This window comes from Oryza brachyantha, chromosome 2 (genome assembly GCF_000231095.2).
Source record: "Oryza brachyantha chromosome 2, ObraRS2, whole genome shotgun sequence".
NCBI classification, from domain to species: domain Eukaryota; kingdom Viridiplantae; phylum Streptophyta; class Magnoliopsida; order Poales; family Poaceae; genus Oryza; species Oryza brachyantha.
This window is the reverse complement of record NC_023164.2, coordinates 1,319,988-1,340,879: the sequence shown is the minus strand read 5'-3', so window position 1 is coordinate 1,340,879 and position 20,892 is coordinate 1,319,988. Positions and strand designations below refer to the sequence as shown.

General features: G+C 42.0%; 3 protein-coding genes across 7 annotated transcripts; 2 read left to right on the top strand and 1 right to left on the bottom strand.

Annotated features, from left to right (window-relative positions):
- The first annotated feature begins 203 nt into the window (after positions 1 to 203).
- LOC102699563 (structural maintenance of chromosomes protein 3) lies at positions 204 to 10,385 on the top strand. 2 transcript variants are annotated; one of them, XM_006646779.3, is made up of 30 exons: positions 204 to 298; positions 545 to 601; positions 681 to 756; positions 985 to 1,023; positions 1,117 to 1,184; positions 1,266 to 1,337; positions 1,936 to 2,015; positions 2,096 to 2,174; positions 2,245 to 2,362; positions 2,444 to 2,619; positions 3,104 to 3,349; positions 3,430 to 3,551; positions 3,626 to 3,770; positions 4,011 to 4,183; positions 4,276 to 4,375; positions 4,737 to 4,873; positions 4,983 to 5,184; positions 5,840 to 5,927; positions 6,005 to 6,154; positions 7,077 to 7,228; positions 7,353 to 7,544; positions 7,634 to 7,817; positions 7,919 to 7,989; positions 8,075 to 8,226; positions 8,381 to 8,549; positions 8,635 to 8,781; positions 9,213 to 9,308; positions 9,505 to 9,679; positions 9,792 to 10,016; positions 10,108 to 10,385. In XM_006646779.3, exons 2-29 carry the CDS (start codon positions 587 to 589, stop codon positions 9,980 to 9,982), a joined length of 3,615 nt encoding a protein of 1,204 aa, XP_006646842.1. In that variant the 5' UTR covers positions 204 to 298; positions 545 to 586; the 3' UTR covers positions 9,983 to 10,016; positions 10,108 to 10,385. The 2 variants fall into 2 exon arrangements, with proteins under 2 accessions (XP_006646842.1, XP_015689396.1); XM_015833910.2 differs by having other exon boundaries at positions 209 to 293.
- Positions 10,386 to 11,738: 1,353 nt separating this feature from the next.
- Positions 11,739 to 15,588, top strand: LOC102721901 (phosphatidylinositol/phosphatidylcholine transfer protein SFH12-like). 3 transcript variants are annotated; one of them, XM_006648225.3, is made up of 12 exons: positions 11,739 to 11,860; positions 11,953 to 12,748; positions 12,851 to 12,928; positions 13,191 to 13,292; positions 13,416 to 13,465; positions 13,626 to 13,719; positions 13,843 to 13,944; positions 14,053 to 14,163; positions 14,363 to 14,483; positions 14,575 to 14,987; positions 15,087 to 15,161; positions 15,279 to 15,588. In XM_006648225.3, the coding sequence occupies exons 2-12, from the start codon at positions 12,017 to 12,019 to the stop codon at positions 15,294 to 15,296; spliced, it is 1,896 nt and encodes a 631-aa protein (XP_006648288.2). In that variant the 5' UTR covers positions 11,739 to 11,860; positions 11,953 to 12,016; the 3' UTR covers positions 15,297 to 15,588. The 3 variants fall into 3 exon arrangements, with proteins under 3 accessions (XP_006648288.2, XP_015689341.2, XP_015689342.2); XM_015833855.2 differs by having other exon boundaries at positions 15,261 to 15,588; XM_015833856.2 differs by having other exon boundaries at positions 11,740 to 11,860; positions 15,276 to 15,588.
- Positions 15,589 to 15,749: 161 nt separating this feature from the next.
- On the bottom strand, positions 15,750 to 20,563 carry LOC102699281 (phosphatidylinositol/phosphatidylcholine transfer protein SFH8-like). 2 transcript variants are annotated; one of them, XM_040520500.1, is made up of 14 exons: positions 20,472 to 20,563; positions 20,212 to 20,334; positions 18,689 to 18,986; positions 18,509 to 18,608; positions 18,159 to 18,425; positions 17,991 to 18,068; positions 17,802 to 17,903; positions 17,671 to 17,720; positions 17,481 to 17,580; positions 17,284 to 17,382; positions 17,077 to 17,193; positions 16,672 to 16,798; positions 16,187 to 16,584; positions 15,750 to 16,014 (listed from the first exon to the last, which is right to left on the bottom strand). In XM_040520500.1, the coding sequence occupies exons 2-14, from the start codon at positions 20,243 to 20,245 to the stop codon at positions 15,910 to 15,912; spliced, it is 1,875 nt and encodes a 624-aa protein (XP_040376434.1). In that variant the 5' UTR covers positions 20,246 to 20,334; positions 20,472 to 20,563; the 3' UTR covers positions 15,750 to 15,909. The 2 variants fall into 2 exon arrangements, with proteins under 2 accessions (XP_040376434.1, XP_006646841.1); XM_006646778.3 differs by having other exon boundaries at positions 20,468 to 20,551.
- Positions 20,564 to 20,892: the final 329 nt, after the last annotated feature.

Below are 20,892 nucleotides of genomic sequence, written 5' to 3'. Positions count from 1 at the left end.
TTGAGGTATCTCAAGTGGACTTATTCCATAAAATTAAGATCTGGCACAGACAGGCCTACATGGGCCAGAGATCCGGCCCAACGACGCGTCAATCACTGGGCCGCTGCAGCAGCGGCCCACTCCCTCCCCTTCTCTATTTCTCTCTCTCTTTTGACCCTCTCGTGACTTCCTCCTCCCGGTCTCTGCCCCCCCCCCCCCCCCCTCTCTCTCTCTCTCTCTCACGCTCCTCGGCTACTCCTGCTGCTCCGCTCCTCGCACGCAGCGGAGTGAGCTCGTCTTCGTCCCCCATCTCGGTGAGGTGATCCCCCTCCCCCCACCTCTTGCTCGGCGGAGTCCGCCTCTGTGGCGTGGGTTTCGCGGCTGCTCGCGGGCGGCGGGGCAGCAGTCTCGCGGTTCTAGGGTTTCTCCCCACCTTCCCGCTCTCGTGTCGTGCCTAGGGTTTGTTTTAGTTATTTTGGTGTCGCTCGATGGGGATGGTTGTTTCGTGTCAAATTTCCACTTGGCGTGTTCTCCAATGGTGACTCGTCTGCGCTTACTTTTGTAGGAATTTCATGGTGGCCAGTTTGATCTCGCCTTTGTCTCAACCATGTATATAAAGAAGGTAAGTTCTGCTGCCGTTCGGCGCTGAATTTTGATGATTTCTGTGGTTTGTGCCGTCGACTCAGAAGCTTTTTGCGCAGGTTGTGATAGAAGGGTTTAAGAGCTACAGGGAGGAGATCTCAACGGAACCTTTCAGCCCAAAAGTTAATGTAGTTGGTAATTTTCTCCTCCCCTTCCGAGTTAAAGTTTTTTTTGGTGTGTTTTATTTTTGCCAGCTTGTGTGTGGCTAGCTTGAATTCCTGTTCGGCTTGTCCCGCAGTTTCCTGCATTTACTTTGCTTGCATGCGAGTGCAGGGGAGCTATTTGCAATATTTGATGACTATAACAATCTTGGTGGCCTTTAGTTTTTGTATGAACTAACACAAATTCGCATGTTTATCACAGTCGGCGCAAATGGATCTGGCAAATCAAACTTCTTCCATGGTAATATTTTTTTAGATGGTTGTTGCTGCTAGCAAATGTGTTTTTATGCTTATATGATACTTTTTCCCTAACTCGGCCATTATAATGCTCCAGCTATACGGTTTGTCCTCAGTGACATGTTTCAGAACTTGCGCAGTGAAGACAGGGGTGCTCTTCTTCATGTATGCAGTCTCTCTCTATTTGAGCGATCCTTATAATTGAAATAGGTTTTTGATATTGGCTAATAATAATAACCATTTCAGGAAGGTGCTGGGCACTCGGTTGTCTCGGCTTTTGTGGAGATAGTGTTTGATAATTCAGACAACCGTATTCCAGTGAGTTTTCTAGTTTGTTCTTCGTCTAATCAATTTGATTTAAATTAGTAGCTCAATGTCCAGCTACATAATAGTTTTTTTTTGAAAAATACATCAACTCTGAGATCTTCCATATCAATGTGTGACATGGGTTGAATTCATGATGGGTGAAACACTGCAATAGGATAGCTGGGTGGCATCACTTTTGTTGGGAATACCTGACTTGACCTCTAATAAACCTGCTTCATCTCTAATGGGTAGGATGTACCTATAGAGAGGGAAGCCCAACTAATAAGGAAGCCAATAATTCTCCGCCTAGCTTTCTCATGCTTCTGGGTGAGAATCCCACTTGACACCCACACGTGCGTCCCTGGCCGCACCTCCTCTTTGGTTGTGGACCATAGACCCTGACCGCACCTCCTCGATAGTTCATGCATGTAGTTTTGGGCCCGCATAAGTTGCTTTCTAGGTGATCATGCAAGGTAGTCAACAGTGCACTAATTATTTATCAGCCTATTTCAGCAACAGCTCGATGTTAGGTGCTTTCTTCTATGGTTAACAGCTTATGGCATGTTACTCATGCCTCTGATGGTGAGTGAAAAAAACTACTTTGCTGCAGGTTGACAAAGAGGAGGTACGCTTGCGCAGGACTGTTGCTTCAAAGAAGGATGAATACTACTTGGATGGGAAGCATGTCAGGTATTTCATACACCCCTAAACATGACCATGTTAGATCGTCATTGCTTGCTCATGCGCACTTGTAATTCTATGTTGTTCAGTAAAACTGAAGTCATGAATCTGCTAGAGAGTGCTGGATTTTCTCGCTCTAATCCATACTACGTTGTCCAGCAGGGAAAGGTATTAATTATTCTCCTGATTGTTCCCTTGAACTGTTCAGCCATGATGTAATGAAAACTGTTATTTGTAGATTGCATCCCTTACCCTAATGAAAGATTCTGAACGACTGGATCTCCTCAAAGAGATCGGTGGTACGCGTGTTTATGAAGACAGACGGCGTGAGAGTTTGAAAATCATGCAGGAAACAGGCAAGCTTAAGTCATCATGAATATTTATATTTTTCTTGGGAACTTCTTGTGAGTAGACATTCATTCATGCTTTATCAACAGCCAACAAAAGAAAGCAGATTGATCAAGTTGTCCACTACTTGGAGGAAAGGCTGAGAGAACTTGATGAAGAGAAAGAAGAACTGAAGAAATACCAGCAGTTGGACAAACAAAGAAGATCACTCGAGTACACTATATTGGACCATGAACTAAATGAGGCTAGGAACGAATTAGCTTCAGTAAGATTCTACCTTTGTGTTGTGTATCTTTATTTTCTATATGCATTTTTCCTACCATGCTAGTTGAATTAGTCCAACTAAAAAAAAGAATGAGGGCCTTGCGACAAGTTTGCCGAACAAACCATTAAAGTTTGTATTTCCTATTCAGGATGATGTCTTCTTTTTTTGGGTGTTCTTCCATCCCGATGGAAAATCTTTTGAATTAAGGAGCACCCTCAATGCAATCATCATATTTACATTATGGGAACTTCACTGAGATATGGAAGTTCACTATTCCACAAAAATAACAAAAAGATCACCTTTTTATGGCTCAATATGTAACCACCCACTATAACACTAACCCTACTGCTCAGGACCTGTGCAGCAGCTAAAAACTATTTGTTTATCCATTTGTTGGTGAAAACCAGAGTATGATGAACTCATTTTTCTTCTTTATAGCAAATGGGTGAATTGTTTTATAGCCTTTGATTTCTTTTCTTCTTAGATGGATGATAACCGAAGAAATATTTCTGAAAGAATGTCCCATGCGGATAATGAAGTGGTAGATGTACGTGAGAAGATCAAGAGTTTTGACAAAGAAATAAAATACTCAACCAAGGGGATAAATGATACCAAGGCTCAAAAGGAAGGTGTAGAGAAGAAACGTACAGAAGCACTGAAGGTTGTTGCTCAGATTGAGCTTGATTTGAGAGACATAAAAGACAGAATCTTGAACGAGAAACGTGCAAAGGTATGTCATGGTCCATATGTGATATTTCCATGATCTTTATGTTTTTTTGTTTCATTTACAATAGAAGAATCTATTGCTAGGATGAAGCTGCAAGGGATTTACAAAGCGTGAGGATGGAGAGTGAAAAGTCAAAGTCTGAATTAGCTGAAATTAGTAAGGTGCATCAAGCCAAACTGAAGGAAGAGGAAGAAATATCAAAAAGGTAAAAATATATTTATGGTTAATTTATTACGTCTTTATGATTACTCTTTTGACACTTGCATTTTCTGGGAATAGCATAATGGACCGTGAGAAGCGGTTAAGTATATTGTACCAAAAGCAGGGGAGGGCAACCCAATTTGCAAACAAAGCTGCCAGGGATAAGTGGCTTCAAAAGGAAATTGATGATCTTGAGCGTGTACTTTCATCGAATCGAAGACAGGTAATAAATTATACTGTTGACCAGTTTGATTCTCGCGATTTCATATTTCCATTCTGGACCTTTGTTTTCATTTACTATTTATTTTAGTTTTTTTTCTTCTGTGTGTACTGTTTCTTACGTTATACTATTGTACTATATTTCATCTTTGGCTAATTTGAACAATCAATCAATCACGTTAATTTTTAATCATCCTTCTGCTTTTTGTGGATACATATATAACCTGCCTTGCAACTATTCCAGGAAGGTTTACTTCAAGAAGAAATCCAGAAGCTTAAAGATGAAATTAATAACTTGAACAGCTACATTGAGTCTCGGAAAAGTGAATCAAGCAAATTAGAGTCTGCACTTGCAAAGAAGCACAATGACTACAATGACTTGAGGAAACAGCGAGACGAGCTTCAGGAAGAAAGGAAGTAGGTTTATTTCCTGACAGTCATAACCTTGTTCTTTGATGGAAGATTTATTACTCTATAGATTAGATGCTTAAAGAAGGAAAATGTTCCAGATCATTTTGGAAGGAGGAAGCTGATGTGACAGCTGAGATTGATAGGCTAAAGGATGATCTTGTGAAGGCACAGAAGAGTTTGGACCATGCAACACCTGGGGTATGGAATCTAAATTTTTTCAATTTTTTAATTTTACTTTTCTGAGGATTACCATGCTGATTCTGATGCACATGCATGCACCTTGCACCTTGCATCGGTGTCAGCAAACTATTCTTGAACATGACAACCATAAATAAAATTTGATATTTACTAGTCTGATTTTCAATTTTACTTGATATTCGATGCATGTTTTCTTAGAGTTTTATTGATAATGTTGCTTCTGCTTGGTCTGACATTTAATGCAAGGATATAGCTCTATAAACATTTAGCTTTGTCATTGTTGCCATCTTACATGATTTTTCTGTTAGGAAAATACTTGAAACTATCTTTGCATGCTGTGATTTTTTTTTTCCTTTCTCAGGATATCAGAAGAGGCTTGAATTCTGTTAGCAGAATCATAAGGGACCATGGTATTACAGGAGTTTTTGGTCCTGTATTAGAGCTGGTTGATTGTGAAGAGAAGTTTTTCACCGCAGTTGAGGTTACTGCAGGGAATAGGTCTTAAATGAAACTGCCATTTAATAGATGCCACTTTGGTCCAGATATTTTTGTAAAACTATTTCATTGTTCCTCTTGATAAATGACATATTATTTCTGTTGTCAATAGCTTGTTCCATGTGGTTGTTGAGAATGACGACATATCAACAAGAATCATTCAAGTTTTGACTCGAGAAAAAGGTGGACGGGTGACATTTATACCACTGAATAGAGTGAAGGTTCCAGATGTTAGTTGTCCACATAGTCCTGATTTTGTTCCATTGTTAAAGAAACTAAAATATCGGGCCGATCATCGCCGTGCTTTTGAACAGGTATTAGCCAAGTTTTCCTCTTTATCTTCTTTCAATTGATGTCCCATTGTATTGGCTACCTTGGTTAATGTAATTGAGGTTTTCCTTCAACCAATTGGTCCCTTTAATCAATTTGTCCCTTCATCTGCATGATAAAGTTCAGTCTTACTCATGCTTAAGTTCTGCATACATCCTTCTTACTTTTGTCTGCATGAAGCAGGGAGCTTTTACACCCTACACCATCAGTTTGGCTTCATTAGCCGTGGCAGACTGTTTAATATTGTACTTTTTCTAGTACTACTTTGTCGTATCGGGTATGGCTATGAATCAAGCCAACCATACTTTAAGTTCTTGCACGCACTATTTTAGCTATAACTAATTTTAAGAGTAATGGGTTACTTTATTAGATGAGCCTTCTGTAACTTGTGTATTGACAATGGTCCTTTTGCTTTTAGATTAGTGCCTCTTTTTAGATGGGCCTTTCTTGTCCTAATCTTGTCCTTCCCATGTTTTTATATGTGCATGGGTTCAGTGTGTATTTGTGCATGGAACCTTTCATTACTTTTAGATTAGTGCAGCTTTTGACAATGGTTCTTTTGCTGCTATATGGACCAGATTGTTCATCCCTTTCCATTGTCATATATATATAGTGTCTAACTGTTTTTATTTCTGTTAGGTTTTTGGCAGGACAGTAATATGCCGAGACCTGGAAACTGCAACCAAAGTTGCACGTGGTAACGGGCTAGATTGCATCACACTTGATGGTAATCTTGAACTTTTCACTTGAGTTGTCACTGTTAACATTAATAATTTAATACTGATGAAGAGCCAATGTTACCAGGTGATCAGGTTGCCAGAAAAGGTGGTATGACTGGAGGTTTTTATGACTCTAGACGTTCAAAACTGAAGTTTGTGAAAATAATTAGGGACAATAAAACTGCAATTGAGAAAAAGGCAGCACATCTGGAGAATGTTGGAAGCAAGCTAAGAGATATCCTTTTAGACTAACTACATTCTTTTCTCCCTGTTTACATGAGGCTGGTACACAACCTTGTGTTTCATTCTGATATCACCTGCTTCTTTTAGATATACTTAGGCCCTCTTTGTTTGGGCTTAGGCTTATTGGTTTAAGCTTTTAAGCCGACCTTTTGGCTTATATGGTTTATAAGCCGGTGGACTTAAAACTTCAAAATTAACAATGGGGTGTTACCTCTATTCCAAATAAGCTGAAAAAGCTACTTGAATCCAGCTTTTGTCTTAATAGTGTAAGAGTGGCTTATGGTTTTAAAAAGGCCCATTGAAAATGCTGCTTGTTTGTTTGGCGTTAAGCTTTTTTGCTTAAAAATTGGCTTATAAGCTCAAACAAAGAGAGCCTTATTGTCTTGCTTACTGCAGACTTGATGGATAAGGAGTTTATGGTTTATAATTGAATTTAATATTTCCTGCTTGCGCCATAGCGCATTTTTCCGTTACACTTATGGTTGGAAATAAGCATGCACATAATCTTGTCTTGTGATCTAAGCATTCGTGCATGTACCCTTTTCCAAATCTTAAGTGCTATTATCATGACGATAAGAATGCTCCTTCCTGCTGGTTCTTCAACATATTGTGCCTACCAAGGCAGATGTAAGGATTAGCACTGTCCATAGTTGGTCATGAGGATTTGCACTGATCCGACTATGGCGTAGGACAACGAACCACATGTTTATGAGACAAGATGGAAAATCATCAATTCTCATTTTTATCAAAGTTCATGGCCTACCTCGTGTTTGCTGTTTTGTTTGGCTTGAAGTCCCAAGTAGTTTGAATATATGAATGAAACATCACAAGGCTCTTCCTGAGTTGCTGTTTACTACTTATGTGGAAGAGAAATTTTATATGTCCTTGAATTTTCTTTCCTTAACTTTCCATACATATAGATAAGAAAATTACAGATTTAGTTACTAAACAGCAGCAAATGGATGCTGAACGTGACCATGCCAAATCAGAGTTGGAACAATTTAAGGTCGACATTGCTAGTGCTATGAAGCAAATGGGATCACTTGACAAGGCCCTTGGAAAGAAGGTACTTGATTCCTTTTTTTTTAACTTCAGTTCACTGTCTTGATATTTAATATGAAAATCATTAGCTGTCTATAAAATTTCTATTTTGCTCTGGTTGATCCTATCTAATAGTTTCTTCCTTGCAGGAAAAATCACTTGACAACATACGGAACCAAATTGAGCAAATCCAATCTGGCATTGCAATGAAAAATGATGAAATGGGCACTGAACTTATTGATCAGTTAACTTCAGAAGAACGAGATCTTCTTTCACGATTGAATCCCGAAATTACTGAACTAAAGGAGAAGTTTCTCTTATGTAAAAACAGTCGCATTGAGGTTGTGCAAATATAGTACCATGCTTGATTGCTTGTGTTTTCGGAAGATTATTTCTGTCAGTTATAATGAAGTTGCAAATTATTGTTTAGATTGAAACAAGGAAAGAAGAATTGGAAACCAATCTATCAACTAATCTTATGAGGCGCCAGAAAGAGCTTGAAGCAATAATTTCATCTGCAGACTCTAAAACCTTGCCTCTGGAAGCTGAATCAAAAGAGCAAGAATTAAAAAGTTCAAAGAGGAGTCTGGATGAATTGACTGCAATGTTGAAGGGTATAGACACATTTGTAGACTTTTATTTCACTTCTGTATTATGCTTAGTTTTTATTAAGCTGTCAAGCCTCAAATCTTAATTCAAACGATCTTTTTGATAGCTAATGTTGATGCTATAAATAACTTTACGAGGAAGATGGAGGAACTGAAAAGACAAAGGGATGATCTGAAGGTAAGTTGAATATAGCTATGAACCTATTTTGTAACAACTTCCTATTTATTCTTGACATATCTGATGGTCTGTCTTTTAAACACAGGCACTTGAAGCTAACCTGGAGCAGACTGTACAAGATGGTGCCAAGGATTTGGAACAGCTCATGAGCAACAGGAGTATGCATTTAGCTAAGCAAGAGGAGTGTATGAAGAAGATCCGAGACTTGGGCTCATTGCCTGCAGATGCTTTTGAAACGTACTACATTTCATGGCTACCTAGCTTTGTTTCCATATAAATCACTAAGTTGGCTGAACAGGCTAGAATGCATACCTTCTGCTTAGGGCTTTTCAGCTAATAACTTTTGTGGAGCTGTAATACCACTGTCTTGTTTGTGTTGCCAATGGTATAGGTACAAGCGGAAAAATAAGAAGCAGCTGCAGAAGATGCTTTACGAATGCAATGAGCAATTGCAGCAGTTCAGTCATGTCAACAAAAAAGCTCTTGACCAGTATGTGAACTTCACGGAACAGCGTGAACAATTACAGAGAAGAAGGGCTGAACTTGATGCTGGTGATCAGGTGAAAATTTCCCCTGGTACAGCTACTTTTGTTTCGCCTGTATTCCCTGCATAAAATCTCATAAATCAACTGAACAACATTGCAGAAAATCAGAGAACTCATATCAGTTTTAGACCAAAGGAAGGATGAATCAATTGAGCGTACATTTAAAGGAGTTGCGAGGCACTTCTGTGAAGTGTTCTCTGAGCTAGTGCAGGGTGGTCATGGACATCTGGTTATGATGAAGAAAAAGGTATGTTTTCCATGCCTTCTTATCTTGCTTCCATGGCATGCACTTTTAGGCTTTTAATCCTTTTATCCTGTGCGATGTACTTTTAGTTGTGGATTCATAATTCACCTTCTCTGGCTATCACCTGGGTTGATTTGCGTTTCGTTTCTATCCGACCCAATTTGCTGGGGACTTTAAGACTGTTATTGTTGTTGCCTTCGTTGTCTCTACACATGTTGCTTGTTTTAATTCCGTGAAATGGCTTTAGCACTTATTTTATTTTGTATTTCTGGGTTATTCTTCAACACAAAGTTAAGTTTGAATCCACCTTTTTAATTCCATACTTTGATTTTATGGCCTTTGCTTGAGGTTCTGTAAAATTTTCCTTCCATTTATGCTATTGCGGAGCTGAGATCTCTTCTGAAAACTAATGCTTGTGCTTTCCTTCCTGGTAGGACGGTGATGCAGGCGATGATGATAATGACGAGGATGGGCCTCGTGAACCAGATCCTGAAGGGAGGATAGAGAAGTACATTGGTGTAAAAGTCAAGGCATGTCCTTTATGCATATGTTTTTTTTATGTATTTACACCCATATATACTCGTATTCATTTAGAAATGACTATACATCCTAAAAGTTTGGACGATGTTAAATAATGCTCTTTAGGTTTTATGCTCTTTCTGAATTATGCTTTGATAGTATGCATAATCTTTCCTGAAGTTTCTAAAAGAGGTACCCACGTTTCAGGTTTCCTTTACTGGCAAGGGAGAAACTCAGTCCATGAAACAATTGTCTGGTGGACAGAAGACAGTGGTGGCGTTGACACTGATTTTTGCTATCCAGCGTTGTGATCCAGCTCCATTCTATCTTTTTGATGAGATCGATGCTGCTCTGGATCCACAGTACAGAACAGCTGTTGGCAGTATCCTTTATATTTCTTCCCTCCTATCTTGTCATATGTATAAAAAAGAATCTTTGATCATCTTTGTAACATTACAAGATTTTGCTTCTGTTTTCCTTAAGCTGTTTTCCAGATATGATTCGCCGTCTAGCTGACATGGCTGACACTCAGTTTATAGCAACGACTTTCCGACCAGAAATTGTAAAAGTTGCTGATAAAATATATGGTGTGACACACAAGAATAGGGTGAGCTACATCAATGTGGTATCAAAGGAGCAAGCTCTGGACTTCATTGAGCATGACCAGACTCATAATGCTAGCTGAGACTAAAATGGAGCACATAATGCTTGTGCCAATGGTATGTGTGCTTCTCTGGATCCTCTAAGTCTGGCAACCTCATCTGGTAGAGATACTGCCCACTTTAACATTTTTTTTTAATTTTTGTGCAGGCAGATGCTAACGTAGAGATAGTGGAGCAGGCTGATGTCTCGCTTTGCCTGGATGTTAGATGTCCATAGTTGGTCAGTTGGACTAGTTGTGAATAAGTAGTTAGCTTTTGGAACTGTAAGTCTCCAGCTGATGTTAACATTATGTTCTGTTTTGGGTGCCACATGTATTCAGTTGTATATGCACCTTTTAATGTATGCCGTGTTACTGTAACATCATTGTTTGTTCCTGCATGTATCAACAAGGATTACCAGCAATGGGAATTTATTGTCTATCCTAACTGCGTAGTGGAGTTCAATTTTCTGTTTTGTTATCTGGTTTTGCAGAAAACCCAGGGTTTATCCAAGCCTGCATGCTGAGGATCTAGGATATTGTATTGAACCTGTGCTTATCAGGCGAGTGGGTGAGTGAACAGTGTGCCTCAGTGCTGTCGAATGCTAAAGCAAATGATGCTTGTCTTTTGCTCAAAGTCTCTGGCTATGCTAGCAGTCACGCATTGGCTTCATTTCTCTGCATTGTACACCAAACAGCAGCCAGCAGGGCCTGAAAAAGAGTTGACACCTCCTTAGTAAAAAAAAATGAAATCAAAGAGGGCATTTCTTTATACTTGACCGTATTAGACTGCAAGTTGTTTTGACTTAAGTAAACTTCTTTAAGTTTAGCTATACAAAGGTAATTTTGTTAAATCCAAAACTGAATATATTGTATTTGTTGTGGGTTGAAAATGTTGATATGTTTTTATATGAATTCAATCAGGCTCAAAGAAATGTTATTTAGAAAAAGCGACCAAAACATCTTACAATCTAAGCTGAGAGTTGTAGAGGATGGAATGCTTTTAAAAATTACACGATAAATCATGGATGCAGCATTGCAGCAAACAAAACCGTTACATGCAAAAAAAGATTAGGCTGTGTTATTCTTTCTCCTCTCTCAAACTTCTCCCATCGTTTTTAACAGCATGTTTCTTTTAAAAAATGATTTTGTAGAAAAGTTATGTTAAAATTATATTAATTCATTTAAGATATTTAATATATAGTACTTATTTAATCATGTGCTAAAAATAATAAGCCGACATAAGTTTTTGTGCGGGAAAGAAAGTTTCCAAATCTTTTCTCCAACACGAAATATTTAACAATTTGACACATTTAAATGCATCGTTTAATACTTTATTGTTGTATATATCCATGACATATGAGTCCCGGAACCACATGCTATAGGCACATTCGAAATTAAAGTTTTTCTGCTACCGCTGCTACAGTAATAAAGCTCAACAATTTACTTCTCCCTTCGATCATTAATGTTTGTCGTTAGGACAAAGTGTTATAGTTAAAATATAGCTAATTAGCATGTCTGAAACGTCATATAAAAATGACCGGAGGTAGTACCATATATATCTATAACATATAAGCGCGTGTCATTTGTAAGAACGTCAAATCCCTAAATATTTCTTCCAAAACATCGGAGATGGTAGGCGAGATAAAAGTTAAGAGACGTTGGCTGGTTTATATTAGCACGTAGCAATAGCAATGGAGGTAGCGGTGCAGCTACTATTGTGGCTGAAATAGTGGGGCGATGGCTTCAGGTTGGCACCCCCAGCAGCAGATTCCACCCACGCCCATCCCATCCCATCCCCATCCCATGCATGCATCGACCAACTCTGGCATGCCCTCGCTTCTTCTTCCTCCTCCCCACCTCCTCCTCCCCTCTCCCCCCCTCCCTCCAGGCTCCACCTCCCAAGCCCGCTCGCCGATCGAGGTACGCACGCGTGCGCGCGATTCCCCCGTCCATCCTTCCTTCCTTCGGGTGATCATGCGTGCGGTGGTGTGTGTGTGTGTGTGGGGGTGCAGGGGCGCGGCGCGGCGCGGCGAATAGTAGTGTAGATTGAATTTAATTAAGTAGAGGCGACCGGCGATGTCGTCTGCCGCGGTGATGCCGACGCCTAGCATGAACTCCTCGTCCGCCGGCGCGGCGGCCGCGGCGGCGGCTGCGGAGGGGGGTGGTGGCGAGGACGAGCGGCGGGCGCGCGCGCTGTCGTCGTCGTCGTCGTCGTCGCTGCGGCAGCGCGCGATGAGCGCGTCGTCGAAGCTGCTGCGGACGTCGCTGAGCAGGAGCAGCAAGGGGGTGGGCGGGCGGCAGCGCAGCAGCAAGGTGATGTCGGTGTCGATCGAGGACGTGCGCGACGCGGAGGAGATGCGGTCGGTGGACGCGTTCCGGCAGACGCTGGTGCTGGAGGAGCTCCTCCCGGCGCGCCACGACGACTACCACATGATGCTCCGCTTCCTCCGCGCCCGCAAGTTCGACATCGAGAAGAGCAAGCAGATGTGGACCGACATGCTCCAGTGGCGCAAGGAGTTCGGCTCCGACGGCATCCTCGACGAGTTCCAGTTCGAGGAGTTGGACCAGGTGCTCGAGCACTACCCGCAGGGCCACCACGGCGTCGACCGCGACGGCCGCCCCGTCTACATCGAGAAGCTCGGCCTGATCGACACCAACAAGCTGCTCCAGGTCACCAGCATGGACCGCTACGTCAAGTACCACGTCCGCGAGTTCGAGCGCGCCTTCGCCATCAAGTTCCCCGCCTGCTCCATCGCCGCCAAGCGCCACATCGACCAGAGCACCACCATCCTCGACGTCTCCGGCGTCGTAAATCCCCCCCTACTTTCTCTCCATATGCTTCCTCTCCTCTTCTCCTTATTCATGGTGTTGCATCTATTGCATTGCTTGTGCCAATGGTGATTGGTGTAGGGGTACAAAAACTTCAACAAGGCCGCCAGAGATCTCATCGGCCGCCTCCAGAAGGTTGATGGCGACAACTACCCAGAGGTAGCTACCACCAATTTGAATTTGGCTCTCTGAAATCTGAATGTTCACTAACCACTACTGGACTATTTGATTGTTTTGAATTGGTATCTGATTCTGAATCATCACATTTTTTATTCATGAATTGGTGTCTGAAAACCTGAATGTTCCGTCTTTGTTCGGTTAATTGTTGTATCCGAATACGAATTTTTGCTCTTTGTTGGCTAATTGGTGTCTAAATGAATAAAAAATGTTCAGTAGTTGATCTGTTGGTGTCTGTGTCCAGACTCTCTGCCGGATGTTCATCATCAACGCCGGTCAGGGATTCAGGCTTCTCTGGAACACCGTCAAGTCCTTCCTCGATCCCAAGACCACAGCCAAGATCCACGTATTCCAATCCATCCACTATCTTTTCAATCTCCATTTCACATCGATCATTGCATAATTAAGCTACATTTTTCTCTAACTACACACTACCTAATGTAGCATTTATGTGCTCTGTTTTGATCAGGTCCTAGGCAACAAGTACCAGAGCAAGCTGCTGGAAGTGATTGATCCCAGGTCTCACATGAAACTTCTAGATTTGTTTGTGTTCCTTCTTCTGTACCAATGTAGATGGGATTACCTGAATATTTAGACAAAATCAGCTAATAGATTTTTAAACAAGATTGAGCAAAAATGTTGATCTCATTCCCTGTTCTTCTTCTGCGGAGTTCCACAGCGAATTGCCAGAGTTCCTTGGTGGCACTTGCAACTGCGAAGCCGGCTGCATGCGCTCCGACAAAGGGCCATGGAAAGATCCTGAAATCCTAAAGGTTGTCTGAAAATTATAGTGGATATATGCTTTGCACATGTGCTAGCTATGTAGTAGCTATTTGCACATTTGCCATGAACTGAACGTTTCTGGTTTTATGCTGATGCTTCATTTGATTCTTGAGATGGTGCAATGTGGCATGGGGAGATGCGGAATGAATAGCTCGGGTCCTATTGAGGCTGATGAGAAGATGATCACTGAGGATGACATAGTGCCTATTCCCAAGGTCTCGTTAGCTTTGCCACACAAATTTTTTTGTGCACATTTTTGTGCATTTTACATTTGTGGACAATGATAAAATCAACTTGCTTCCTTTGTGTGCTCTGATATGCAGAAGCAAGAATCATTTCGCCGCGACTCTGTTGATTCACCTAAGATACCACGCGAAAAGATCGAGCATCCTCAGATGTCACCACTCCATGAGATGTCAACTTCAGATAGGAAGGTAAATAGATATGACTGCGGGCTTGTACGTAATCCACCTGTCAATCTAATTTGCCGGATTCTGCTACAGAAGTACGCTAAACACTGGTCTCAATTATTTCGTCCCAGTTTTAATTACAACTGCAAACAACCAATCTGCAACTTGTTTAGCCTAATATGGCATCTCACTTTTGCTGAACTGACATTCAATTAACTTGCAGATTCCTTCAGGCCCAGAAGGCAGCTCTACCCGCTATGACGATCTGTTCCCCATGGTGGACAAGAACATGGAGTTCAACTGGAATGGCGAAGTCAGCGCCGAGAAGCTCGCACTCGCACGAGGTCAATTAGCATACTTCTTTCCATCGCGAAGTAGTGTGTAATGTGTAAACTTGTGACTGGCAATCTGACGTGATCGTGCCATGCAATGCAGACATGTACGCGTCGCTGCCGGACGCGTACAAGCACGGCGACGCCGGCGACCGGCAGGTGGTGACGGGGTTCATGGCGTTCGTGATGGGGGTGGTGGCCATGTTCCGGGTGGGCAAGATCGCGCCCAAGCGCGCCATGGACGCGGCGATGGGCATCGCCACCATGGAGGCCATGGCCAAGAACCGGAAGCTGCTGCAGCAACAGCAGCAGCAGCAGCAGCTGACCGGGCCGGACACGGTGACTGTGACGGCGGCGCAGTACGAGGCGCTGATCAAGCGGCTCGGCGACCTCGAGGAGAAGGTGGCGGCGCTCAGCTCCCGGCCGCCCGAGATGCCGGCGGAGAAGGAGGACATGCTCAAAGCCGCCGTCACCCGCGTCGAGGCCCTCGAGACCGAGCTCGAATCCACCAAGAAAGTAACGAACCTCGCCATCTTTCTCCATTGCCATTGACAAGAAGCTAAGCTAGCTCGCTGGCAAGTTAAGAATAATCCATGGTTGTGGTGGTGGTTGCAGCTTCTGGAGACATCCAATGGGCAGCAGGAGGAGGTGCTGGCCTACATCGAGAAGAAGAAGAAGAAGAGCAAGATGGTAAGGGCTCCAACTCCATTGATGATGATTGAGCTAGCTAGGTTTGGTTACGTTTTGGAAGAACTCATTGACTCGTTTTATCATCTGATTTCATCAAAGTTTTGCCTCCAACAGCAGAATCCGTTCCGCTGGTGATGGATGGATTAAGCAAGAAGAAGCGGGTGATGAAGTTCGCATCTCTTGTATGCGTCTCACTGTATATCTGTCCCCGTTTGGAATGAGGAAAATTTTGCTATTTCTACGGGAGTTGAACTGTTTCTTCTGAGATTTCTGTGAAATTCATATTACAGTAATGTGTTTCAAAAGGGGCATATATGTGTATAGAGACAAAAGGAAAGAAATGAGAAGAAAAACTAACATTTGGTGCGTACTGGTCTGAACTGTGTACCCCCATTGCTTTGTGCTACATGTATATTTGTTCTCAAAACTTTTCTAGTATATCTCATTTTGATAGCATAGCATTATTTCTAGTGTTTGTAAATATTTTTAAAAAGAACACGTGATCAAAATTTGAAAGTACGATGATTGTAGAGGTCAAAAAAATAACTTAGTAGTATAGAGAAACAATAGTAAAGTGTAGACGCAGCAGAACTCGGTGGCAAAAAAACACATTTATTTATGTCAGAATTTTGTCGATTTACACCGGACGTCTGTCGTCTCACATTTTACAGGAGATTGAGCAGAGGGCTCTGCCGATTACAACATCTCAAAGGCCATCTTTTTGGCTGTCAGAAAGTAGAACCCGATGCTAGTAGCAAAACATCCCCTTCTTTTTTTTCTGAGCCTTGGCAACCTCCTTGCTGTCGATGTACGCTAGTAGTTCCTCTTGCCTGATAAGGGCCTCATGCAGCGCCTAGAGAAAGTTTTGCATATGGAAACTTTTAGTCAGCGGGATCTTGTAGAACAGAAAACTAAAGCAGGTTTATTCTCATATGTTATGGGGATTTTTCGATTTTTCACACACTACTGAAATTGCGGCAAGTGATACTGTTTACCAAATATGCAGTTGAGATTTTTTTTATTACCTTCTTTGTTACAATAAGTTCAGCTTCCAGTGCATCCACACGGCGGACAGCAGCGTTAAGCAACTCTTCTTTCTCGCAAGGCATCTCTGAAGGCTTTTCTTGAAGCATCACGAACTTCTCTTCAAGCTCTGAGAGCCTTTGCAAGACCGATGAAAACAGTTCAGCTTCAACAAACGCAGGCGTTGGTGAAGGTGGTCGGAACTCTTCTTTTGGCATAGAGTCTGGATATAATGTTGAGCACTGTTGCTCTGACTCGTCTTTATATGGCAATCTCTTTGTCGCGAGATATTTGACTGATTGCACTAGTGTAACGACAGCCATAAAAATGGCCACCAAAACTGCAACCATCCGGTCCCAAGAACCGTTGGATGACCTCTCGGTGCTTGCCAAAGAAGAGTCTAGGTTGAAGAGAGTAAAAGGAAATCATCAGGTTTTGGCAGTAATAAAAGATATCTTTCAGATATTACAACTGTATAACAACAAACCTTTGGATGAGAAAGCTGGCATTCGAGGCATCTCTCTCTTCCATGTTGCATCTACAGCCTTGTCAACGACAGGAACATCATATTCAGGCATGCGTGTAGAGAAGCTAGTGGCTCTAACCATTTTGACCTGAAGGTGAGAAGGATATGTTTTAATCTATCTAGCATAATCCAGCATCACCGTTTCACTTCAGTTATCTTTAGTGTGCACTACCTATAGAAATACTAGATCAAAATATTTATGTAATAACAAAGAAGCATCAGCTCATATTTTAGTTTTTAATGTCATCCGCCTCCTTTTCTCCTCCCAATTAAAGGCATAGGGAGGAACAAAATAACATCTGCTTGTACCATATTTTATGTTCAAACCAAATAACAGTTTTGGATAACTAAACTAAAACTACTGACCTCTTCACGGACTGGGGTCAACTTAGGATGGGAGATATAACTTCTCAGGGCCTTTGGAGAAGTAACATCGTCAGCTTCAGATCCAGACTCGGCAGTGGATGTATCACTCCCTCGTATCTAATAATCGGTATTAAAGCAAGATTAGGTCTCTAATAGAGCACAAGACAAAGAAAACAACAGGAACTAGTTGTGATTTATGAGGCATACTGTGTGGTACTTGGACTTGGCATAAGATATGATCTTTTCCTCTCCATTAGAAATAGTTACAATTTGTCGAGCACACTGAGCCTCGCCACTAAGGACTATCTGGTATCAGTATTAAAAAATATATGAGAAGGGGTATAGAAAGTGATGCACTGATAATAATATAAATAGGTGAATAGTTAGGATTGTGTTAAACATACATTGAGTATGTTTGGGTCCTTCCATGGTCCTTTTTCAGCTTTAAGGCACCCTCCATATTCAGGACAGGTACAAGTGCCACCAAGGAATTCTGGCAATTCCCTGGTTCATTTATGTAAAATGGAAGGATTATTAAAAATAAAGAACAAATGAAAAAAGTGCCCCAAGAAGAGTATATTGAATATTACTTACCTAGCATCAATTACTTCAAGCAGCTTATTTTGATATTTGTTTCCGAGAACCTGAAGAAACATAATATTACCTTTAGACAATAAGAGTATTTCCCCTGCAAAAGATGACGAGTAGTTGGAGAAAAGACTTACATGTATCTTGGAAGTGGTTTTGGGGTCTAGAAATGACTTTACAGTGTTCCATAAGAGCCGAAAACCCGGACCAGCATTGACAATAAACATTTGATATAGGGTCTGAACACACAAAACCCAAAAAAAATGAGAAAGAAAAATCACACACATAGCACTACACTTATCAATGAATGGTGTAGAAGTCCATACCTCTGGATAGTTATCGTTGTCAATTTTTTGCAGTCGGATGATTAGTTCACGTGCAGTTTTGCTGAAATTTTTCAATCCCTAAAAAGCATGTGTTGAATTAGCACTCACCTGAGTTAAACAAAAAACAAGAAGAAGTGTGGTCTGGAGATTAAAGCTTTAGCACCATACCACACCCTGAACATCGAGAATTGTTGTGCTTGAATCGATGTGCCTTTTTGCAGCAAGAGAACATGCTGGAAACTTTATCAAGAAGCTCCGCTCAAATTCCTTCACATGATATCGTACATACCGGTCCATTGTTGTTACATGCATAAGCTTGTTGGGGTCAACCTTACCAAGCCTTTCAATATAAACAGGTCTCCCATCTTTGTCAACACCATGATAACCATGAGGATAGTATTGCAGAACAGCCTCTAATTCACTGTAATCAAAATCCTGCAGAGAAATATAGTTAAGGGCATTGTTTATAGCCAAACAGAATCCAAATTGTTTTTGAGGCATAATCTAAGAATACTAACATCAACAATTGTATCTGTACCATACTCATTCCTCCATTTAAGCATGTCAGTCCACATTTGCTTTGCTTTCTCGATGTCAAATCTCCTTGCTTTTAGAAATCTATGCAAAATCAATTAGTTAGGTCATCAGCATGTTTGTGATTGGGTTACAGAAATGATGGTAGAAGTAATAGGCTATACCTCAGCATCATATGATAGTCATCATGCTTTGCAGGCAACAGCTCATCCAAAATTAATGCTTGTCTAAATGCTTCAACTGCTTGCAGCTCCTCTAGATCACGCACATCTTCAATAGACACAGAAAGGACACGACTGCCGCTCCTTCTCTTCTTTTTTTTCAACGAATGCCTAATCTTAGTTGATGCATCTATAGCTTTCTTCTTCAAAGAGCCCATTCTTGTTCTCTTGTCATCTTCAGAGTTTTCAACATCTGACTTGTGATCTCTCCTGTCATCATTGCTTGAAGATCCTTCAAAACCTGGACCATAAGAAATTTTAGAATGCAGATAAATGGTGATATTTCTAAACATTCTGAAACAAAAAACCGCTCATACCCCACCCCGCCACAAAAGGAAAGAACAGTTAAAGCCTCGATTCAGTGTACACTAAGCTGACTACAAAATTAATTAAATAAACTTTGAGGACAGCTCAACATACTGAAGATATAAAATTGGGTTTGTCTGAACCCTTCATGCTAGCAAGAAGACAAGGTTATACATATTTTTCAGTGATCTAGGCATTGCAAATAGCTTTGTTCACAACAATGAATCCAGCAAACTAGCTTAGGTATTCAGCTAGATAATTCAATATTAACAACCTTAGGTGGCCAAATAATTACAGCTAGCAATTAGAAGGGACATTCCGAACTGCTATGTAACTTTTCTCAACAACTAGATCCAAATAATATTAACTTCTACCTAAAAATGACGGCTCCAATTATTTTAGAAGACGATCAACATCAAAGTCCTACCCCTACCCCATATGATATACTATGTGTTCTTACTTGTGACTATATTGTATGCTGCGTTGAAATTTCTGGCTAGCGTTCTAGTCAACCAGATCAGACTTCATAAATTTAAGATTATGCGGAGATTGACAATTTTCCACTATTGAACAAGTCAATGCAGTGTTCATTGCGAAAATCAGCCTGAGACCTTCTCCCTGTAGCAAAAACATCTCCCCCCAAGTCTAACTAGTAGATTGCCTGTCACAGGAAAAATCCGGCACTAAACCGAAAGCCCTGAAAATTTTGTGGTTCACAAGTCAAAGCATCCAACCTAGCCCAGCCACTCATTCTGCAAGCTATGCGTCCATCGAAAGCAGAGAATACAGAACTTTCGGCAATACCAAAGTAGCACAATATTGAACAGGTCAAACCACACATCGACTGGACGCAAACCATGCTACTACCCAACGAGAAACGAGAAGAGCAGAATAGAAACCCCTAATTAATTCCGACTAGAACATATATAAGCAGAGAACTCGCAGCCACCCTAACGCGCCTAATCTAATCTCCGCGATTAATCAACCCAGCAGCTTCTAACGCGACATCAGCGAAGGCTAATCTCAGGATCACGGCGAGACATCCCAATGCAGTTCAATCCAATCCCCCCAACTCCGCAACCAAATCCCACCAGAAAAAAAATCAAGCAAACAAAAAAAAACACCAAGCTCGAACGACCGACGAAGAGATAGATACTCACATGGCCGCGCGAGGCGATCGAGATGGCCCGACATGGACGAACGAGCAGCGCGGGCCTCCTCCCCTTCCTCTCCTTCCTCCTTCCTCCCCCTCCTGCCGATGTCCTCTCCGCAGCCTCCGGATCCTGAAACGCAACCCACATTCCCCGTCAGAAACCCTAGCCCCCCCTCCAAAAACCAAAAACGAACCACACAAAAAAATAAAAATCCCAGCACCACCGCAGCCGCGCCGGGCGGCGGAGAACCGGAGATCCTCACCTACCTCGGTCGGCCGTGTCGGGGGGCGGCCGGCGCCGGCGAAGCGGGGGGGAATCCGAGGCGCGCGAGGAGGGGAGGGGGGATTTTTGGGGGAGAGAGAGGCGTCGCGTCGCGTCGCGGAGGAGGGGGGTGGGGGAGAAGTGGGGGGGTGAAAGTGGAGGTGGTAACTTTAAAGCAATGGAAAAGTTGCGACGTCGGCGAGGTTGGGGGGGGGGAGGAGGAAGAAGCCGCCTCCTCTCTGCTGCTGCTGCGGGCGATTCCTCCGCGAATTCTGTGCGCTTCCGCCTCCGCGGCTTATCTTTTTTTATGGTTTCGGATTCGCTTCCGGTTTAGCCCCTAACTTTTCGGTGATTTGGTTCCCGTCCTTGGATGATAGGATGATTATTTTTGTGGTGATGACTGTTCGTGGGTATATTTGTAAAAAA